This window comes from Diorhabda sublineata, chromosome X (genome assembly GCF_026230105.1).
Source record: "Diorhabda sublineata isolate icDioSubl1.1 chromosome X, icDioSubl1.1, whole genome shotgun sequence".
NCBI lineage: Eukaryota > Metazoa > Arthropoda > Insecta > Coleoptera > Chrysomelidae > Diorhabda > Diorhabda sublineata.
Genome location: NC_079485.1, coordinates 16,114,990 through 16,137,767, shown reverse-complemented (window position 1 = coordinate 16,137,767; position 22,778 = coordinate 16,114,990). Strand labels below are relative to the sequence as shown.

The window sequence follows — 22,778 nt, the reverse complement described above, 5'->3', positions numbered from 1 at the left end:
ACTGTTTAATCATATTTAACTCGTATTGGTGCATTCAAACTGCGCGCGTAAATGTTTTTTTGTTGATGTTTTTGTGAAATTTGAGGGCCATTTCGCAATTGGTGCTGTTTGTTTACGAAACGACTATATAAAAACAAATTTAGCAACTAGTTTACTTGAAAATTTGTGTTTCCAATAAAATTACGGCAACGGAATCATTGAAGATGTTGCAAAACTATTTGAGGGAGTTAAAGACGATAAAAAGTTGATCAAATGATGCTCTCAACATCTCTTATGGATCCACTAAACTTATATTGGTTGATATTTTAAATATGAACTAAACCTATAACGGTATGCTTGCCAGGAGATGTCACGCCTGGTATGAGATAAATTTAGGCACACATAGATGGGCTTTCTACTTTTCTTATCAAATGACTACTTCAGGCGTAAAATTCGGCTGGCGAATGGACCGGACACATACCATTTAAATATATCATATTTTGTATTGGCACCCCTATAAAAAGCGACAAAAAAATCATTTTTCAAGAGCGCTTCAGCTGCCTCAATATGACTACGATTCCGATCAACAGTGAATGGAATCCGGGTCAGTTTCCGAACATTCAGATCATGATTGCGTTAATCCGTTCATAGTTTGCGTTAATCCGTTAATAGTTTCCGACTTTTGTTCTATAGCTATTTCCCAATTACTTCGTCCATTTCACAAACGAGAGTGTTTATAATCAGGAATACTTTTCGAACATTGAGATTACAGTAACGAAAAGCCTTTTTATCAGACGTTTTATATAATTCCACTTTTATGGTTTTTCTGATTATCTTAACGTGTAATAAACTGGGGTAAACAACTGCTCGAGACAAGACACATTTCCAATGTGATACTTTAATAATTTTTTACTGTTCCAGATTTTATTATAGAAAATAAAAGTGATTATTCTCTGATATGTAAATAGAAATATAACATAGGTATATATACTCTCAAGATTTTATGATATTTAATACCTCGTGCGGTATACTTTTATGTTTAAAGTTTACCTAATATTCAAATTGTGCTATTATTAAAATACTATTTGAGTAAAAAACAAGTTGGAAACAAGTTTTGCATCTATCCAGAGTGAGTATTCGAATAAATTACTACGAGAACCCACAATTCTTTTATGAAAAACTAATATTATTTTGAAAAGTTGAAAATTTTCACGTTTTTCTAAAAAGTACATTCCAACTACTATAATTTAGAGTATATCCTCGAAAATCTAGTTTATTAGCATAAAATTTAGTGCGTCTATCTAGTATCATCTAAAAATGATTGAAAAGGAATCATAAGAATTCGTTGCTTTTGATTTATATTGTTTTTTTATGAAGTTTTTATGAAATCGAAGATCAATTTTATCAAAAATATCGTACTATTATTTACTTTAACAGTCACATACGAGGATTGTTTTAGAAGTTTTCGATCTCAACTTGAAGATGTCAGCACTTATTAATATAAGTTCAAAATATATTTGAGCACATATTGAGAGATTCTCACAAAATTTCAGCCATTTTAGACGCTTAGCTTCTATTTGACAACCGTCTAAGTGAGTCGTTGTGAAGATTTTTATAAAAATTAAAAGAATTTAGGATCAAGTTGATATTGAATATGTGCTTTTGAGGAATTAGCAAAGGAAAGAGGAATTAGACACTGTATGAGGAGACACTGCACCATCATTTACCACTGCGACAACCAGCGAGATTAAGGTTAGAAAGATATAAGAAGCTTTTGGCATTTGCCATATACTGATTGATTTACGCAGACGTAAACTATCCGAACGTTGGGTGACGCGTTTAGTCCACCGGATCCAGCAAAATTTTGAAAGTGGTATATGAAACAGAAAAGTTTGGGAACCAATATATTAGTGGGACGAGTGCCTAAGAACATAAGAATGAGTTGACCGATCCGCTGAAACGTCATCTCTTTTTGAAAAGCTGAGTATTAATTCCGATTCACTTAAAATCTTTACTATATTTAGTTCAGTTCGCTTTTCAATATAAAACAAAATACACATTTCGTTTATTTGTCATTGATTGACCTCAGTAAAAATCCTTCTTGTAAATTTATGAAGAGAAGAAAAATAGAATTAGTGAATCAAACGCTTGGACGAATGTCGTGTGTAATTAAAATAGAGGATGAGGAAATCCGTAATTTTAAGAAAATTGGCTTAAATTACTTGTTGACTGAAGAAGTTAATAAGAAATTATCGTCAAGGTCAAGCCAAATTAATACATTTTACTGTGATTCCATCTTAAGCAATTAAATTTGGTAGAGAAATATTCATATTCTAATTAAATTTTAAACCCTATTTTCACAGGAAATAACTCTTTGGGATATTAGTATCCAAATACGATGTATGTCCACAAAGTGAATTCCGTTTGGTTATAAAAAACGTGTACAGATAAGAAAAATATTTATTGTACAAAATCTACAATTGTTTAATTAATTTTCTATGTAACTTCCAAAATTTTATAGGCACTAGTCATAGCGTGGCTTAAGTTTATGTGTGCCTTCTTCATGCCGCCTTTGGTAATATGTTTATTCAGCTCATCATCATCGTTGAAGTATAGTCCACGAAAAAAAGATTTTAGGAGTGAAAAGAAATGAAAGTAGCTAGGGGCGAGGTCTGGACTGTACGGAAAATGATAAAATTCTATCCTGCCATAAAGAATCACTACAAAGAACACGTCAGGGGTAGCGATCTGAAAATGACGAACTTCGTATTTTCTATATTCAATTAGATACTGAATAAGTTATTTAGTAAAAAGCTTCAGTACGACGTATATTTTACTTCATCGGCCGCCATCAAATTATGTTTTCTCTACATGTATTTTTTTCAGAATTGATGAGATGGATCCATTAGGACATGACGAGGCATCAAAAGATCCCGCAGCAGATCATAAAATAAAGCTTCCTCTAGACGAAAAAGATTTTGAAGGTGAGGAAATTTATTTTAACGTACTTAACGTATTTATAAACAATAATTTGTTATAAGTATCATTATTGTTATAATGATAAAATTTTGATAAATCGATTAAAATATGACTGTGGATAATGCACGTTATATTGATAATACCATTTCGGTAGAATTTAAGATTATTTAACATCAAGGACACGTCGCATGTGACACATGTGAAGTTTAAGTGGTACTTGATTATACACTGTAACCAGACGAGTTCGTTAGTATGTTACTTTCATTATAAAAATAAGAAAATTAGTGAAATAAAGCAATGAATACGGTAAAAAAAGATGGTGTGTTTTGAATTTTCCTAGAAACGCGAAAAACCATTACTCGATCAAGGTGACTAACATTTTGCCAATCTTAAAAACAAAAATTATCTTAAGCACTATTCACACGTTTGAATTTGTTAGGTTCGGTCAAAGGAAGAAAAAGACATATTAGGGTTTATCATATTTTATAAAAAAGACAGCTTTATGGCGCATTCTATTCATTTTTAGATTTGAGGATGATAATACTAAGTTTTTCTAGGGAAGATGAAGGTTCTCGTACAAGGACAAGATACCAGCACGAGAAACTTTTTTGCAAATATTTCTCCTCCTTCCCTAATTTTATCTTTGTCCTTGTAAATATGTAATGTCCTAAATTTCATAGTTACGTCTCTTGTATAAGACTTAATAATAAATCTACATTTAATTCTGTAGACGTCATGTTTAAGCATATATAGACACTGCTGCTCAAACAATTCTAAATAATACAAAACACAATGTGTGAGGATTGGAATATAGACTGAAGGAGTGGATAAGCGCCGCGCGAGTGAGTGTAGAGAATACTTGTGCGAACACTTGATTACTTTTGCGTCAGGCCAGACGTAGTGTAGCCTAACCAATTCAAGTTTCCCGGTTCCAGTCAAATTCTGGATCGTATGTCGCCGGCATAACAATTTTTGTTACGATTATGTAAAAATTGTATATTATTCATAAAATTACAAACGTAGCACGTAACGAATAGTTTGGTATGTATTGACAGACTGTTTGTTACATCCTGTTTCCATCACTGTTCATGATAATCTTTCAAGATATGAAATATTTCGAAAAATTTAAAAAAAGTCGGAATTTTGGAACCGTCGGTGATGTACTGAACACACTACTACCACAATATCAAATACACAATTACACTGTCTAACGCGCGATTCGAGAACCAAGTTTTTGTTTATTTATTATAAACTGTTTACCATCAGTATCTGAAAACAAAACATTCATTGGAATAATTCATCACATACCAGAAAATTAAATAATTCAAAATCTGTATTCAACCTTAATTTGTTCGTTACATCCACAGTGTAAAATACACTTTTATCATTCTAGCGGGGGAGTTCGTTTTTTTATAATATGTTACTGTTTGTTGTTGTTGATTAGATATAGTGGTAATGTATAGTTTATTATCTACTCGTTTTGGTTAATGAACTGATTGTTCTTACATTCATGTTTTTTTGAACAAGTAATAATGAGAAAATTGATTAGTCATTAGGATTTTTCAGAAACTACGATATTGAATTGAATAGATCACCTAACAGCTGATTATGGATCCTAACCCGGAACGAGATTTTGATTACTGTTACAAAAATTTTTGATTTCTTCTCTTTTATAGTGATTTACTTTTTATATAATATTTATTCAATTATCTAATAGATTCTAGATGTTTAATAATTTTTATTCAACGAATTACCCATATTTGCATCAAAATTTAATACCAATAAGCTATTTTTATGTTGATATACTGAAAAGTATAGAAACCGCAGGTTTAAGTAATTTATCAACAACCATATAAGGGGAATTAATAATTTTTAACGTTCAAAAAAAACATTAACAAACGAAACAACCCGTCAGCTAATCGCATTAACCTACTGGTTTACCAAAGTATGACTACGACCCGATCAGTTTCCAAACAATCCAAACAAACGTGATCCGGGTTAATTTCTGAATATTTAGATATGTCGGGTTAACTCGATCATATTGTTTCTTAAATGTTACAGAACATGATTGTTTGAAATGTATGAGGGGGATGAGTAAACTATGAATTGCTTAGGTAGACTAGCATTATTTCATTTTAAATGTTTGTGTGACTCTATAATAGTTTGATATTTTTGTCGTTCTTCAACAAACTCGTTCTTAAAATTAATTAACTTAATTACGTAATTATGTCGGTTTCTACTCAGCTTGAAATATATCATTAATTCGTTTAAGTTGTTTATTTGGTTGAAACAGAACTGTTACTTTTTATTTAATTGTTTGAATGACGTAAAAAATAAACTGCACAGATTTAGAGATATTTAATTTCATTTATTCATCGCTGTAAGCAGCTGTGATAAAACGATGAGGTCGCTATCTGCATGCGTCTTATTGTGGGATCCATACAATTTTATTGCCGAGGTCTCTCCATTTCCTTCTATTTTTGACTATTTCTGTAGCTTCTTTCCATGTTAAGTTTATTTGTTGCAAGTCATTCTTAATAGCTCTTCTCCATGTTTGTACAGGTCAATATCTATGTATAGTCGCTATAATCTTCTTCGGTGAGAACATTTGCAAATATTCTTTTGATTTTGTGAGTCTCGGCCACGTTTTTTCATCAGCTACGATTATATATAGTTACAAATCTGTTTATAGACGCCCAGAATGTAACTTATGTTTGATAATTTCAAACAATAAACACCGATTTGGTTGGCATTTCTGGAACCGTTGGTTATTTATAGTAAACACAGTTTACATTACTACAATACCGTCAGTCTCTGAAGACGATAACTTGGTTATCAAAACGCGCGTGTAATATTGACTGTTGGTGTAGTGCTAGTGTAAGTAGTTTGTTCAGTATTATTTATTATTTAAAAATGGGTAACGTGGAAACGTTTCCATTATGATAGCTGAACTCCCAAATATCTCTCTTTTCTTGACTTCCTCAATAGACCTCGTATAATATGGTTTGAATACGAACCAAAATATTATTTCTATTTTATTTATATATTATTATATTATTTATTCTGAGATACCTCTATTACCATTATAAAATATTTTTGGGTATTGTTATTTAACTTTAAATGCATCAAGAATGAACTAGGTTAGAGAAAAAAATATGGCAGGACATCCTGAAGCAAACTTATAAAACTTTCCTATAAACAAAGGTTTTAAGAATTTTGATTGCCGTACCTTTGCTATATACAGCAGCTTGCGTAGAATCAACATTAGTAAGTAAACTTTCTTTTGGTAGATTGTATTTTCACTCATTTCTATTTTGTTACATGAGTTTCCATGAATTGACAACTAATGAAACTTAATGTTTGTCTTACACTACCTCCATAGAGTGTAGTGTGATTTTGTTTTGTTCCATCTCCTTGGCGACGCTTTTATACCTTCAACTAATTAAAATTCCTTCAACAGGTGTTAATTACAGATTAAATCAAAGATTGAATTTTTTCAATTTTTTGATAAAACTGTTAATTTCGTCCTTATCCCTAATCTGATGTATGGAAATATTTTACGACAGAAATACAATGCGTGTGTAATAACACTTGACTAAATTATTCGTGTAGCAAATGAACCGCCTATTAATAGTTAAATATTTCCACTTTGTGTGCCAGGTCATCGCGCGCATAGCGTATTTATCGGCGTCCACGTGCCCGTGGAGCGTCGACATTCGCATCGACGTCACCATCATCGTCACAAAAGTCCTGAAGGAAGTGTTAATACTGGGCTCCAAGAATGTCGCCCTAGTAAGTTCCATTAAGTGTTCGAAATTTTAATTTCATTTTAGATCGAAATAGTGATAGAAGCATGTTGTATAATTCCAGTGTTTTACTGTTATTTTTTCATATTTGGCACATAGATTAGTGATTGTTATTACTTTGAGAAAATGTACTGTTTATTTTATTTTTTTATATATTTATATCAATTATAAAACTACTGAAATGTAATAAACCTTGTCACTATCCTAATGACTTATTCTCAGACTGACAAGGTTCTAAGTGTCAAACTAAATAACAGGCTAATTTTAAAAAATATATTGGTTGTAATTACACCTTTTCTGGTAACATATCGAAAAAAATTTCAAATAACATTAATTAATGGATGAAAATTTGTATACATAAAGTACAAAAAAAATTCCACATAGTTTAAGATATATTAACATACTAGAAAAACTTTTTTTATTTTTTTATTTCTTGTAAGACCCATTATATGGTTTGTGAAATCATCTCTTTTTTTTAACTTTAGGTTTAGTCGAACACAGTTGTATGTGTATTTGTTTCTCTTTCCGTAGCACTGCAATTTCTTTTAGGAATTAATTCTTTGTTCTTGGGACTCCCAATGTTCATATGCTCAAAAGTCTTGAACTCAATCTCAAGAAAGGTAAATGTAAATTGCAAAGTTGCTACTTTTGTGAAAAACACACTTTTTGTAGCTCTCATTCTTTTATCTGAATGATTCGGACGTTAGTTTGCTTTAATACTCTTATTAAACTAATTGAAGAGTAAAATTCTGATTTTTGCATTGACTTCTATATCAAACTTTGAGCTTTGTGTACCAGCTGAACGCATGAATGTCCAGGCACAAAATACTTCAGAGTAAGTGAGTTTATTCCCTCAAGTTCTTTAAGGAAGTCGATCATGGCATAGGATATCATCGAGTTTCTGTTTTGGGGCACACATGAATCCGACCATATAGTGAAGTTTCAGCTACCACATCAAAAAGTTTCCTTACTGCACTTGCAATATCGTTGCCCTTCCTTCTAGCGATATTTTCTGCCCACAAAGCAAAATAGACCTGGTTTGTAACAGTGTACACAGCTTTTATATTATAAACATGTGATTTCCTAGCATAAAAATAGCTTATTGCAGCCGCCGGGAAATTTATGACAGTTTTCTTATCGAAAAACAGAGCAGAAGTTTTAGAATCCTTATCTCTTTTGACTTCCCCTCGTATTGTATTTTTGTCAAGTATATGAACATTGCCGCGGCCATTTTCAATTTCTCGCAAAGATCACAATGACTACTTTTAGGCTGATGAAATCCTAAGTTATACTACGTAACAAATATTTTGTTGTACATGGAAAGTTTAACAAAGACGGACAAAATTCTTCTTCTTTAATATGAACATCTGACAAGTGAATTGACAAATTTATCGGGACCCTGTCAAATCAAAATACCCTTTTTCCTCCCTTCAGATAGAGCTCTGTCACTGTTCTAAATCTGTTATTTGTCATAAAGGAATAACAGCAGGTGAAACGCACAGAGAAATATATACTGAGTTATATTGTATGAAGACATAAATTTTTGAAAAAATGTCAGTTAAAAGCTTGTCAAACCAAGATAGCGATTTGTCAAAAATATCTTGAATGATTTGTGTTGTGTGCTTCATACAAATTGAGATTGGGTATCAAAGACCTATAAAAAAACAAAACTTTGAGGATCAAAAGGAAAACTAAATAATATACCGGATATTGTTATACGGTAACTGTACAAGGAACAAGTTGAAATTTGTGACTTTCCATCAAACATTTGGTGTTTGAAAAAATTGGTACATAAGTACCTTCACATAATTTCTATTTATAAAAATGTGTTTTAAAACTGTGTTTTGTTCAACAAAAATGTATGTAACAAATTTTATTTTCGTTCTTTGGAGTGGATAGTTATTTATTCGAATTTTTCATTTCAGCAATTTTAATGTGAAATCTGCAATCAATCATTTATGCAAAATTTTTACCTTTGGATTTAGCATTTTCTATAAATATCATCATCATTTTGCCGTAGCCGGTGTCAAAATGTTTCTTTTAGCAAATTTTTTAAATTCTTAAACAGCCAAACATCACATGTAGCTAAATATGGAGAGTTGAAAAACAGAAATACTTTTATTAATCAAAAGTGACTAGTACTTCGCAGCACGTTCTCATGACGATGAAGGAACAAAAAAATGCCATCCTGCATTTGCTACATCTCTTTTGGATTCAAATTTTTTCCATGGGTCTTAATAAATAGTAATCTGACCATGCAAATTCCGGATTAAATGCTGGATGGCAGGAGCTCAATATCACCAAGTTCTTTGATCTTATTCCGAAGGATGTGGTTCAGCATTGTCTTGTTGAAAGAGATCCCGCTTTCGGTTGACTAAATCTGGATATTTATCCGATAAAACCTCAAAGATTCGCATCAATCCACTATATACCTCGGCACTGATAGCTCGAACATCTGGAATGATTTTGAAGTACGTTTCTGGTACCCAAAAAATTGTTTCTTATAAATAAAACCGAGTAGATTATTTTATATTAAATCTTTCTATTTATATCTGGATAAATTTTTATGAAGGTTTGCGATAATTTGTGTGAATTTTTTATTGAACCGTGGTTATCTTATTGTTATAATCCAATTTTTAGGTACGATAACGTCAAGAAGAAGAGGATTGAGTATTAGCGAAGAACCCCAAATGTGTAAGATGTTCAAATAATTTTATGCGGGAGTGCGTACAATGATCTTACATGAACAATAATATAATTGTTTTCAATAAATTATTATATTACTCACAAATAAACCATTTCAAATTAGAAGCATTAAACTTTTTGGTTTTGGTCGTTAATGGATTTAAAAATAAGTAAAAAACAATTCATTCATTTTTACTACTATTTTTCAAATTGAAATGGATGTCCATCCTGGGGGAATTATCCACTTATCACTTCGGATATCCACCGTGAAAAGTTACGAGTGACTTCATTTCTGTTCCATCCAAAGTTCATACTAAAAATGAACAAAGAGCAGCTTTTTAGGAACGACATTGTTCGGACTGATGAAATTGTGAACAAATCATTTGTTCTAAACATTACTTTCAGCTTTTTCCCAGCGATGTTCAATAAGTTCGATACCCTTTTAATAATAATAAGAATCGTCAAACACCTCAAAATAGCTATTACCTACCGACATCACCTTTCCATTGCTGGAAAATCTTTGAAAACCGAGCCATTTTTTCATGTCTGGGAACAGAAAATAATCCTAGTGGGTTGAATCCGGCGAATAGAGTGAATGAGGTAGCAATTCAACTATAATTAATTAATTTTGACCATTGTAATAACGGATGTGTGAGCTGGTGCATTGTCTGGATGAAACAACACTTTCTTCTTAACCAAATGCGGCCATTTTTGCTTGATTTTTTCCCTCAAACCTTTCAATAAGTTCGCATAATACTCGTCGTTGATAGTTTATCCTTTTTCAAGATAGTCAATCAAAAAAAGCGTCGCCATGACTTTGTAATTTACAAAAAAACCTTATTCTATGATTTTTTATGAACTCACAGTTCTAAAACAAAATAAAAGATTGTCAAATTTGCGCTAGTATACTCAATCTTCCAAATACGTGTACTTACAAAATGTTTTATAATTATGACATTATTCTATGTAAAATGAGGAAACAAAAACTACTTTATATATGACTGTTATTGATAGAACGCTTCAAAACCTACTTAACGTCTTAAAATGATAATTTCAATATTTTCATAAGTGACAGTTGTCGGAAGACGTCAAAAATAATCCTTATGACAATTTTCTATGTCTTATGTCGCTATCTCTTTTGGACTGTATGAGGTCATCCAAAAAACGTACGTCATTATTTAAAACCATAGAGTTGATATCGAATATAGAGAGGATAATGTAAATGATATTCTACTATTGGAAAAGAGAGAATAAGCAACGGTTTTCCACAAGGACTCTTTCACAAAGAATAGGACAGTCTAACTTCCATTAATCTCACACAATCCAATTTGGTGGTACAAATTACAAGCAAGCGTATAGCCATCCTACGAAAGCTTTTATCTTGGTGACACTAACAATATTTTAAATTGATATATACTACTCAGTGCTCACATTTTATTGACTCTATAAAGAGAGATTTACATGAAAGAAACCACATTATTTTTTATTATGTTGTTTTCTATAAATTTTACTATAAAGTGAGGTAATGTCGTGTAATTTGTGACGTCAGAAGACAGTGTGACAGATTTGATTAAGTAGACCATCTTATTCTTTGAGGAAGAGTCCTTGGATTTGTCACTCTCTATCTCTGATTACTTTTCCGTTACCATCTCGAAACTTCCCCTTTACGCGATTAAATCAGAATAGAGTAGAGAGAAATAGAGATAGTGGTATACCATTGTTCTTTTTCTCACTATCAGCTGTTTGAGCCTACTTAAACAAGCTCCCATACCTCTATCTCTTTATCTTTAATATGAGGGTTGCCTTTGATTTATTCACCATTGAACAATAGGTGACGTTGAGGAGCTATGGCATCACTGTATTTGTGAACAATGACGTTTGTTATTGCAAATACAGTGGCAATTTTGAAATTGACTGAGTGAGTTGTTGATAGTGAATGTTTAAAGAAGCCAATCTGAGCAAAAATTGAAATGGACAAGGTGAAAAGGTGTGATTTTATTGTCAGTAGAAAATGATAGAATGCTTAAAATTGTTTAGAGTTAGTGAATTTCGGATAAAAATCCATTTGAAAGGCTGTATATATATACACAGAAGCAGATATTCTGGTAACAAAAAATTATTAGAAATCCAAAAAAAATTAGTGAAGAAACATTTATTGCTATTTAGGTATAGGTGAGCAATTACTTTGATGTCTTCGATCAGTAAATTCGAGCATATACGTGCTTTTTCAATAAGATCAGACTTTTCTACCAATTTTTACATCCAATTGATTGATAATGCTTAGCATTTATTGTTTTGCCAGTGCAGGGTAATTCTTTTTCTATCCCAAACAAATGACGTTTACATCTTCTTGTCCTATTTCTGAGCTCTAAGTGGATTTGAAACCGAATTACTGTATTCACATCACTCCTTAGCTACTTGTTTCGATTCAGGATTATCGTGGTAGATTCAAGTATAATCTAAACTTATAAAAGATGTAAAAATTCTCTTTAACCTTCAAAAAATACTCCAAATTCTGTTAAAAAGGTCGCATTTGTACAAATATCTCTGTAACTCAAAACTTTTTCCAAAATATAGCTCACATAATGAAAAACTCAGATCTTCTACTCAATTTTCCTATATCCCTCATTTTTGCTATTTTCTGACGTTATGCACCTAATGATATCATTCATGTGGATTCTCAGCATGCTCAGTAATGTCTCCTGTTCAAATCAAATATACTTATACACTTCTACCCATCATTCGTGAATTTGTTTTGATGCTCGCTATCCGAAACTAAAATTTTATTACTGTATGATTGTAAATAAATACTGCCTTTAATTTTGAACAACTGAGAATATACCGATTTACATGAAACTTCAGTAAAACTACGAATCTAATAGCGTCATCACTTATGAAACGATAAAACTTATTGAACAACTGATTAGTATTTAATCGATGCAGTAGAAAAAATTTCAGGAATAGTTGTTGAACACATTCAAAAAAGTTTGATGCTTCTAATGGGTACATAGGACAATAGTAAATAAGAATGTATTCAAGTACGAACTTCCGGATAAAAATGTGTTGATTATGTTTTTGCCTGATTATTGAATCTGTCATTGCATAATCATCTATTAAAAACTGTAAATCGTTTAATTTTGTATTGTACAATTGAAAATTTTTGTTTTAATTATATTCATATATACAAATAGTTTAATGAAAATATTAATACACGTGAGCAATGTGCGCCTATAATAGGTCTATCGCCTGTTCCTTCTTCGATATCTTTATTTATCCTGGATCTATGTTGTTAATCCACCTGTTTCGTGGTCGACATCTACTCCCTGTTCCAATTGAAGATTTATCCTTTGCTATGTTTACCAGTCTATCGTCTGTCAATCGACTTATATGTTTATTCCATTATTTTTTACGCTGTGATACCCATTAGTTAATCATTATTTGATGAGAATTTTCATCTCTGTGCTCTCCAACGTTTCTGGCCTTGTTTTTAATGTATAGTTCTGATTGCTGCTTTGTAAATTCGCACCTTTATTTTTTGTCTATTTGTTTCGCCATAATACGTTCTGAATCCATCTCGAGACCTATTTGCTTTGGTTACTTGTCCTCGTACCTGTCTTCTACGTCTCCATAACTGGTTATATCAATCCCAACGTACTTGAATTTCATTCTCTATTGTACTATTAGTTCTAATTTGTATATGCTATTTTAATGTAGTCATGCATGTTTTTTTCAGTCTAGATAGTCATATTATATTGTTTTGCCCTGAGATTGAAGATATTTGAGATAATATTTGAAGATCATCTTCATTTTCGGCACATATCATGGCGTTATTGGCATAGCGCAGGATTTAGATTTCTCTGCGTAACGTCTTCTTGATCTGAATCCTTGCTGGTCGCCTGTTAGTGATAATTTTTGTAACGAGTTTCAATGTTGTATCCAGCATATTTATCTCCCGGTACTTAGCCGCATCTTGTTTATCTCCTTTTTTAATCATCGTTTAGTGGTTCATTTTGGAGTCCATCCTTCCCGGAAAATTTTCTATTTCCTTCTTGAATGGTGACTTCCATGTTATTTCTTATATGCGGTATGTTGGTTTTCTTAGTATTACCTCTGTTAGGTAGTCCTCTGATATTTGACTTGATTGGCAGATTTCATTTATTTCTTCCCGTTGTTGTCTTATTCAATATATATTTTTGGGCGCTGTAAAAGTACACCTCCATTTTTTTCGAGAATTCTTCTCAATGTTTGCTTTTTATCTACCTAACTAGTAAGTTAGTCTCGTTCCAAATCAGTGTGTATTTGCTGTAAGCTTCTGGTGTGTGTAACGTTCTGTATGCTATGAAATCTTCTCGTTTTTGCTTATATTTGTCTTTTACTTCTCGACGAAACCATGAAGTTGTGTTAGTGTTTTTGTTATTGGTTATGACTATGTGTGTGCCTATCGCCTCTTTAGCAGCGTCTTCTATGTTCTTTCTGAGTTTCTCCCAGCTCTCGTTTATATCTTCCTCTGCGTTCATTGGTCTTTTATTTTTTCTTTTTTTTTTCATATAACTCTCTTGTTGTCACAGAAAATTGTTTATTGTTCTGTATTAGGGTAGGATGTATTTTACTAATACAACCTATTCAGGATTCATTGTTTTTCAATAAAACATTTCAGAAAATGGGTAGTTTTTATTGAAATACACAGTATTTCTTTTATGACTTAAATTTTACCTTTAAATTTGAAAAAATACTTTAAACTATTTACAGTTATACCTATTTTCTTTTTTGTACTACACATGAATTCTTCTTCATCATGATTCTTTCGCATCTTGGGTGTTAGCGGAAAATACATATTATATATAAAATACGTATTTTTTTGCTTGACTTTTTTTTTAAATTTTGATTTCTACTGTTAAGACATAAAGCAATATATTCTAATTATCTTTTCTTTATTCATAATTTATTTTCAATATTCTTCATAGATTTTCTAATTACTCGCCCACTTTTCTCTGCCCTATAGTTTATCATTCATTACTTTATCTTTTTTTACGACTATACTAGGGCAGTTTGATTTGAAACTGACTTTCCAGAGGTTGGCATTTCCCCTATGGTGATGATATTTTTAGTTTCTGGATAAAGAAACCGAGAACAAGTCATGTAGCCTTGAAAGGCGTTCGTCACATGAATTGATTTCTCTGCTTCATAATGGTTGTGGAAAAACCGAATGTATTTAATGAAGTATATATTCTAAGCTAACGGGCATGTGATATTTTTCTTTAAAAGTTATTAATGAAAAAGTTATCTGCGAGGGGAAGGCCACGATTGCTTAATGATCGCTCGCCCGTTGTAAAAATTGCTGATTTACTGACACCTTTTGATACCGATACCGATTACTTTTTTCTACCAAACTTGAAAAGTCACTGTTCCGTCTGTTCCGTCAAACCGACCTTGTATTAAAAAGGCGCGTTTAGATTGCGCGAAATTGTTTCGTGCAATAGTTTTTGGTTTTGTTTCGCTTCATATATACCTGGTACTTACCCAGAAACTTGTTTCACTTGTACTCGCAAATAAGTTTCGTTATGAATCACTCGTCAGTTGGTATTGAAGCGCGTATTAGAGAGTTTCCCGTGTTTTGCTTAGTGTAAACCAATACTAGTAATTCATGCCGAAAATTAACCAGGAGGATACCTCCGCTTGATTGAACTTTACGCAAAATACCGATTTTAAGCGGATGCCAAATATTAGGTTTATCATAACCGAATGAAGAGAGAGGATGCTTGGAACAAAATAAAGGCGAAATTACAGTACCCTCTTGCTACCTTTTGCTTATCTTTCTCAATTCAATTATCATCATAATTGCAAATGCTGCTCCCGAGTAACAACAACATGCTTTCTCAGTGGCTCATCTTGCTTTCGCATGTCCACCCGAAAAATTTCGCTCCATGACAACAGTTAGGCCGAGACAGTTTCGCACAATCTATACACGTTTTAAGAATAATACGAGGTGTGCATATTGAATAACTAGACAGGTGATGTAAATTATTTAAATTCGACTTAATGTATATTTATTTATTATCATCTTCGATATATACCCCACCTTTATTCCTACATCGCTCCATGCGAATCTTCCATTATTTGAAACAGTGCAGGAAGTCTTTTCCAGTCAGTTTCTTCAGGACGCGCGCCGCTTTTTCTCCACAGCTTCAATAGCCTCAAATGCTGTTCCTTTTAATGCGGATTTGACGTTAGGAAAAAGGTTAAAGTTGTACGGTGCAAGATCCGGCGAATAAGGTGGGTGGTTGAGCTCTGGGATGTTGAAATATCTTAACGGACAGTGTGGAATTAGGCACCAGTTTCCCACACATTTCACGCTTGTTAAGCTATTCATGTAAAATTCATGTTACAAATCCTATATCAATTTTTATAGATTCAAGAAACGCACAAATACTTAACCAACGGTCAAAACGATCATTTCTACGGAAAACAAAAAACAGCCCCTATACAAACAAAGGCCAGGGCTACACTGGTTTGTTTACAGATACAGTAGACATCACATTCGAAAAAGTAGGCTTCAGGCTAAACAGCTGACAGTCGCTAACATACTAGCATACTCTAGTCTCTTTACTTAATAGCCATGCCTCATAAAATATTAAAAGAATATAATTTCCATGAAAACTATGTATATTTTGTTTTTATATTCTCATATGGTTAGGATGTATGTTTCTCATCCACAAACAGTAGGTATAATCTGTTCATCAGTGATTCCAATTATTTAGAATTTTAGATTAACCTCTCTTGTATATAATTTCTAAATATTTCCGTTATTTGATTGCTCTTTTCGAAGTTGGATTTTTTTCATATTCTGTTTTAAAAGGTTGGTTTATGAATTTTTAACACAAGTTTATAGCGTTGGTAGAAAATATCAATATTAGAAACTATTATTCTCATTCTTAGACGATGTCCGAAATAGATGCAGCAATCGTTTTAATGAATCACCCGGTACGATTGGAAATAGGTTTTTTGAAATAAAATTGGAACTTTATTCATTTAATATTCATAATAATTCTCAGTGTTTTTTTGTTAACTAATTATTCATAATCTTGAAGAAAGAACTTGAAAAACTTTACTTAAAAAAAGTTCTTATTATACAATTTTATACACATTTTTACATTTTCTATCATTTACAGTAGATTTTGTTATAGTAGATTTGAAAATCATTGTTGTACCAATAATTTTTTGCAAATGTTTGATGTTTCTTCAATTTTCAGGTACTCCTCCATCTCAAAGAGTGCAGTTCATCCTTGGAGAAGATGCGACAGACGAAAAACATGAAATTCACCCTCTCTTCTCCGAAATGGAGGAGTTGGTGGGAGACGGAGACGAAATGGAATGGAAAGAAACCGCCAGGTGGATCAAGTTCGAAGAAGATGTTGAAGAAGGAGGAAACAGATGGTCCAAACCACACGTAGCTACATTATCCTTACATTCCTTATTTGAACTAAGAAGTTTATTACTAAATGGAACGGTTATTTTGGATATGGAGGCAAATTCAATCGAACAAATTTCAGATTTGGTATTGGATAATATGATAAATAATAACAGTTTGCCTTTCGATAAAAAAGGAAAAGTGAGGGAAGCTTTGATGAAGAGGCACCGGCATCAACATCAGACAAAGAACCACACGTTGCCTTTTATAAGGTCATTTAACGAAACTAAAAATCATTCTTCTTCGAAGAGTAAGTATTTTTAGATAAATGAAAATTATATTTTTTTTCTCGAAATGGAAAAACAAAGCATGAACATTTAAATTTAGTGGAAAATTAAGTTTTTTTTCCACGTACTTGGAAAATCTTGAAAGAGGTCATACGTTACTTTAGACCCTCACTGTATAAATGTTTGTGTTTTGATTCCGAGAATTGTTTCTTTACATATGTAAAACGGTGTCGTAACTGGACGTAATTTTATGTGCAGAATAAGAATTATTCCATCGCGTTTTTGAGAAATTAAAAGTGCCGCAATACATACACTAACGGTCAAAAGTTTTTGTTCATCTCGAAATCTATAGATTAAATTTCATAAAAGTACACTTTAATAAATTTTTGAATCATATTATCAAGCAAAGGCTTCGGAACGGTCTATTACAAACCAAAAATAATAGGATCCGTTTGCCCGTTATTTGCGTTATTTACGACTAGTTGAAACTTGCAAGTAGCGACTGATTTTTTTTATTAATCTTCAATTGTGATTTATTTCTTCGATGTTTATGATTGTAGTTTAGTCCCAGCGAGACATAAGAACGTGCTGAGATTCATACTTTTTGGATCAAGACATTTCTTTGTGATGTACGCATACGAATTGTTTTTCTTCTCGAAAATTCGAACTTGTGGGTACTAAAATGGGTGAAACTAGAGTTCTCTCAGTTGAAACTTGTGCATGAATCGCAGGACTTCATAGTCTAGGCAAAAGTAACCGTAAAAATGATCGGCGACCCACTGGTAGATAACAGATCAGATCAGTGAATATAGGGATCTGCTTTTGAGTACTTCTACAGTTAAAAAGGGATTGATAGAAGCTGGCCTTTTTAAAACGATAGCAGTTAACAAACTTCTTTTAAGACGTCAAAATAAAGTTAAGAGATTGCAGTTTTGGGTACAAGAGAAGTGTGTTTGTAGGCAGGTCAAAAAAGAACGGATGTTATATCCATGTGTACCTAATCTCGACTATAAAACATGACTGGGGCTGTTCTGGCATAAGGACAACTGGAAACCTGATAAAAATTGAAGTGGATTTTAGGAAAAGAGGCTATAAAAAATATTAAAGGAAAGTGTAGTACGCTCTGGCCTGCGCCTCATCGGCAGAAAATTTCCTCGAAGCTGGGACAAGGATGTCAGAAAGATGTGTCCTACTTCCAGTTCACAACTTTGGAATATTCTGAAAAACGAATAGAATCAAACAGACGACGATTGTATGTCGAAATTGTTACAGAGAATGTCAAAATTGTGCATCGATATAATAAAAGCAAAAAGAGGTTATATCCATGAATCAAAAATTTAAATATATAACAATTACAGACTGTAGTTTCATTATTACTATATTCTTATTTAAAATCGATCGTATAGTTTTTATATGTTGTGTATTACCCAAAACAAAAACTTTTTACCGGTAGTGTACGTATTTTTTTAATCTTCTTCGTGATATCGTTAACTGAAGTTTAGTATATTTGTAGATTCAGTAGGTCTTCGATATTACCGAAGTTGGCTCAATCTATCATATCACATTTGAAATTTGAATCTTCTAATTTCACTCAATGACCTCACTAACCACTAAATATGAACTTACAATAATTACATATTAAGGATTTTGAAGCTCCCACTTAGATTTGAAACAGTTCTAGTTTTTGACTCTATACATTCTCAACGAGGATCTTTTCGATATATACATGATGTATAAAAAATATTTTCGCATATTTATTTATATAATATTTATAAAAGATGATTTTTCCTCTAAGTACATCCAATTATGTTTTGTATAATGATGTGATGGATCTAAAATGTCATATAGACTAAAACAACATATATGTCATTTCTGGATCAAGAAATCATGAAAAAATAAAAAGTCTACTTACAAGTGACTTCAAAATACTGGTTTATGGTTGTGACCCACCAAAACATAGCATATTCTAATTAATGGCATATATCTCCAAAAGAGATTAGGCATGGTGATGCTATAGAAGTGTGTCCTATCAAAGGGCATTCAACCAAGCAATATAATCAGTTTATAAAGAAGTAATTACTTATTAAATGACATTATCGCTTTCGAAACAAGAAACCTGATAACTGTTTTGAACCCATCATGTTTGTATGATGTTTCTATAGACACTGTTCTAATTTTCAGTTGATGAACATTTTAGTGACTATTCTTCTGGGAAAGAATTTGGAAAGTTTTTAGGAGTCCCTGGACAGGGTAAAAATTCAAATACATAGAATGTCGTTATTCCTTAGTTACCGTACCTGTTTTTGAATGTTTTAAGTTTAATTTCATAATTTGATGTTTTGCTTATCGAATATAGCTGAAATTTTTGTAAAGTTTTTTTTTTATTTCTCAGTTAACAATTCGATTTTTAAATAATTTAGGTATCTTCCTTGAACTTTTTTGCTTTGGATATTAAATATTGCTCAAGTTTATTCCAATTGTGTTTATAATTTTTTGTTTTTATGCAGGCCTTTGTTGTAACAATTTTATTTTCTCGAAAATTATTCACTTGCTTCTTACCAAGTGATTGTAAACTTAATTAAATTCTTATTGTACAATTAGTGCATGTTGCCTGTTCTATCATTATTCGCTGCAACATTTTTTTAAACAAAAACTATAAAATGGATATTCCGAAAATCAGACTTCTTTTGTTGGCATTTTTCGCATGAAATATCGCAAATTTGAATTAAAGCAAAAAGAAATGAAAATGCTTCCAAATGTAACTGGAATTATTTTTCTAATGTTAATTAATGTATTGATTCAGATAAATCTATACAGAAAAGTGCAAGCTATGTATCAATACACAGAAATCACAGTTCTGGGGATCTCTCCGAAGTTCAACACAACTTAGCGTTTATGAAAAAGATTCCAATGGGTGCAGAGGCGAGTAACATTCTTGTAGGGGAAGTTGGATTTTTAGAAAAAACTTTATCAGCTTTTGTTAGACTTAATACGGCCACTATTTTGGGGGATTTGACTGAAGTTCCAGTGCCAACAAGATTTTTATTCATCCTTCTCGGTCCTTTATCACCTTCTTCTAGTATGTATAAATAATATAATAATTTCTTCATATTAACATAAATTTAATATATTTTTTAGGCTACCATGAAATTGGTAGAGCCATGGCGACACTGATGTCAGATGAGGTGTTCCATGAGGTAGCATACCGAGCACGTAATAGAAGTCATTTATTAGCTGGTATAGATGAATTTCTTGATGCAGTAACAGTATTACCACCCGGAGAATGGGATCCTGCTATAAGAATAGAACCACCGGCAGCCATACCTTCTCAAAATGCTAGAAAAAGGCCACCTGAAAAAATGATGGAAGAAATAGATGAGGAAGAACAAGAACAAATACAAAGAGCTGAAGCTGGATTGGCTAGAACTGGAATATTATTCGGAGGTTTAAAGAATGATATCAAAAGAAAAGCACCATTTTATTTATCAGATTTTAAAGATGCTTTTTCTACTCAATGTATCGCTTCTTGGATATTCCTTTATTTTGCTTGTCTTTCTCCTATTATAACATTTGGAGGTCTTCTCTCTGAAGCAACTGGTAAAAATATGGCAGCAATGGAATCGTTGGTATCTGGATTCGTTTGTGGTGTTGGATACGGATTATTCTCCGGACAACCTTTGTCTATTTTAGGATCTACAGGACCAGTATTAGTATTCGAAACGATAGTTTTTGATTTCTGTTATACTATGAAATGGAATTATATGTCTTTTAGATTTTGGATAGGAACATGGACTGCTATTATTCTATTGATATTGGTAGCAATTGATGCAAGTGCATTCGTTTGCTATATTACTAGATTTACTGAAGAGAACTTCGCTACTCTGATAGCTTTCATTTTTATTTACAAGGTTAGTAATTATATGTAATGTATTTTTCATAAATGAAATGATACTCTGTAGTCTTTATTCACAGTTCTCTCAGTAACAACAATGCTTTTTCGAATTTTATGGTGAGAATTTGCACACCCAACTCCTGGAAAATAATTTCTTATTTAATAATTATCAGAAAATTGAAACAGGATCCAAAACCCAATATTGTATTGGGTATGGATGTTAATTGCTTTAATATGAATTAATAAAATCGTATATGAGAGATAAAATGTTTTCATAGTATTTTCCATTTCAGGCTGTGGAAAACGTGTGGGCAATAGGGAAGAAGTTTCCAATAACGGTGGACGTAAATAATATAAATATGGAATGTTCTTGTACTTGGAACGATTCTATATCTTCATCGTCAAATTTTTCAAATACTGCTACAGTTAATCAAACATTATGTCAGGTAAATAACTTTCTTTTGGACCAAATTTGGTGGAAAATATCAATAATTATTAATAAAATAGAAAAAAAACAGGTAAATTAAGTATGGACATATAATGAGGAATGAGTCAACGGACAGTTTATAGTAAATGAATGGGAAATAACAAAGAGAAAGCAAAAGAAGATTGAAAATTGACAGGAGGCAGTAAGGACTGAATAAAGTGAAGAACTATAGTAGATTGGAAAATAAGGAGGTGTAGAAAAAATAAGTAGGAGAGAACAACTTTTCACCTGAAATCACAGTTTACAAAACATTGAATATAATTTTGAAAAAAAAAACTGAATTGTCTTAGAAGGCAACAATTTTTTATGAGGAACTATCGGTTAACTATAACAAACAACTAGTAGAATGAAAAATGAGCAGTGTATAGCAACAAAAAACATAAAGTTTGAAGTCATGGAAAGATATGGGGAAAATATGGAATAGAAATATAATTAAAATATTTTTAATAATAAATTGTTTTTTTCAGCAATTGAATGGTACACTATCTGAAGGCTGTTTCACTCCACCATACTCTCCGGATATATTTTTAATGTCAGTTCTACTGTTTCTTGGTACTTTCGTCATTTCAATCCAATTGAAAGACTTCAAAAATGCTCTCTACTTTCCATCCAAAGTAAGTACATAATCATGACTGGTACCAAAACAATATTAATCAAAATCTATCAGAAATACCAACATAACAAAACTTAGCAATCACAACATACCAAAAGTAGAATTATCCTTTTAGATAGTACACCAATAATTAATTAGAGACCTTGAAAACCTCTGAGTATATATCCCAAAAATGGTCATAGGTAATGAAATATATCTCATACCCTAAATTTGCAGATTCTGTACATTAACATAGAAACAAATCATAAATGTTCCAAAATCTTGGCGTAATTTTGATACTGGATTCAAATAGTATGAAATTTTTTTCAAATTCCCTAATTTCACATTTTCTTTCAGGTACGTCAATTTATTAGTGACTTTGCAGTCATAATAGCAATATGTTCCATGACCCTTTTAGATTACTATGTAAGCATTCCAACTCCAAAACTTGAAGTTCCTCATGAGTTAAAACCTACCCTTCCAGGAAGGGGATGGATAATAGCACCATTCAATCATAATCCTTTCTACACCGTATTTGTGGCGATACCACCAGCTCTATTAGGTACCATCCTAATATTCATGGATCAACAGATTACTGCTGTCATTGTCAATAGAAAAGAGTTCAAACTCAAAAAAGGTTTGTTATTCTTCCTATAGTTATTG

General features: G+C 32.0%; 1 protein-coding gene across 8 annotated transcripts in view; it reads left to right on the top strand.

Moving 5' to 3' along the window:
* LOC130451567 (sodium-driven chloride bicarbonate exchanger) overlaps positions 1 to 22,778 on the top strand; it is a 46,698-nt gene that overhangs the window by 11,217 nt on the left and 12,703 nt on the right. For 3 of the 8 annotated variants that reach the window (XR_008910748.1, XR_008910749.1, XM_056790665.1), the window contains exons 2-11: positions 2,866 to 2,963; positions 6,619 to 6,750; positions 9,405 to 9,458; positions 16,700 to 17,167; positions 19,326 to 19,394; positions 19,948 to 20,223; positions 20,283 to 21,052; positions 21,330 to 21,482; positions 21,991 to 22,137; positions 22,473 to 22,752. Coding sequence is in view for 2 of the 8 variants with exons in the window: in XM_056790665.1 (XP_056646643.1) it covers positions 2,876 to 2,963; positions 6,619 to 6,750; positions 9,405 to 9,458; positions 16,700 to 17,167; positions 19,326 to 19,394; positions 19,948 to 20,223; positions 20,283 to 21,052; positions 21,330 to 21,482; positions 21,991 to 22,137; positions 22,473 to 22,752 (2,437 nt within the window). In the remaining 6 variants the exon portion in view is untranslated. The remainder of the gene's footprint in view (positions 1 to 2,865; positions 2,964 to 6,618; positions 6,751 to 9,404; positions 9,459 to 16,699; positions 17,168 to 19,325; positions 19,395 to 19,947; positions 20,224 to 20,282; positions 21,053 to 21,329; positions 21,483 to 21,990; positions 22,138 to 22,472; positions 22,753 to 22,778) is intronic. The other 5 variants (XR_008910750.1, XR_008910751.1, XR_008910752.1 and 2 more) reach the window with 5 other exon arrangements.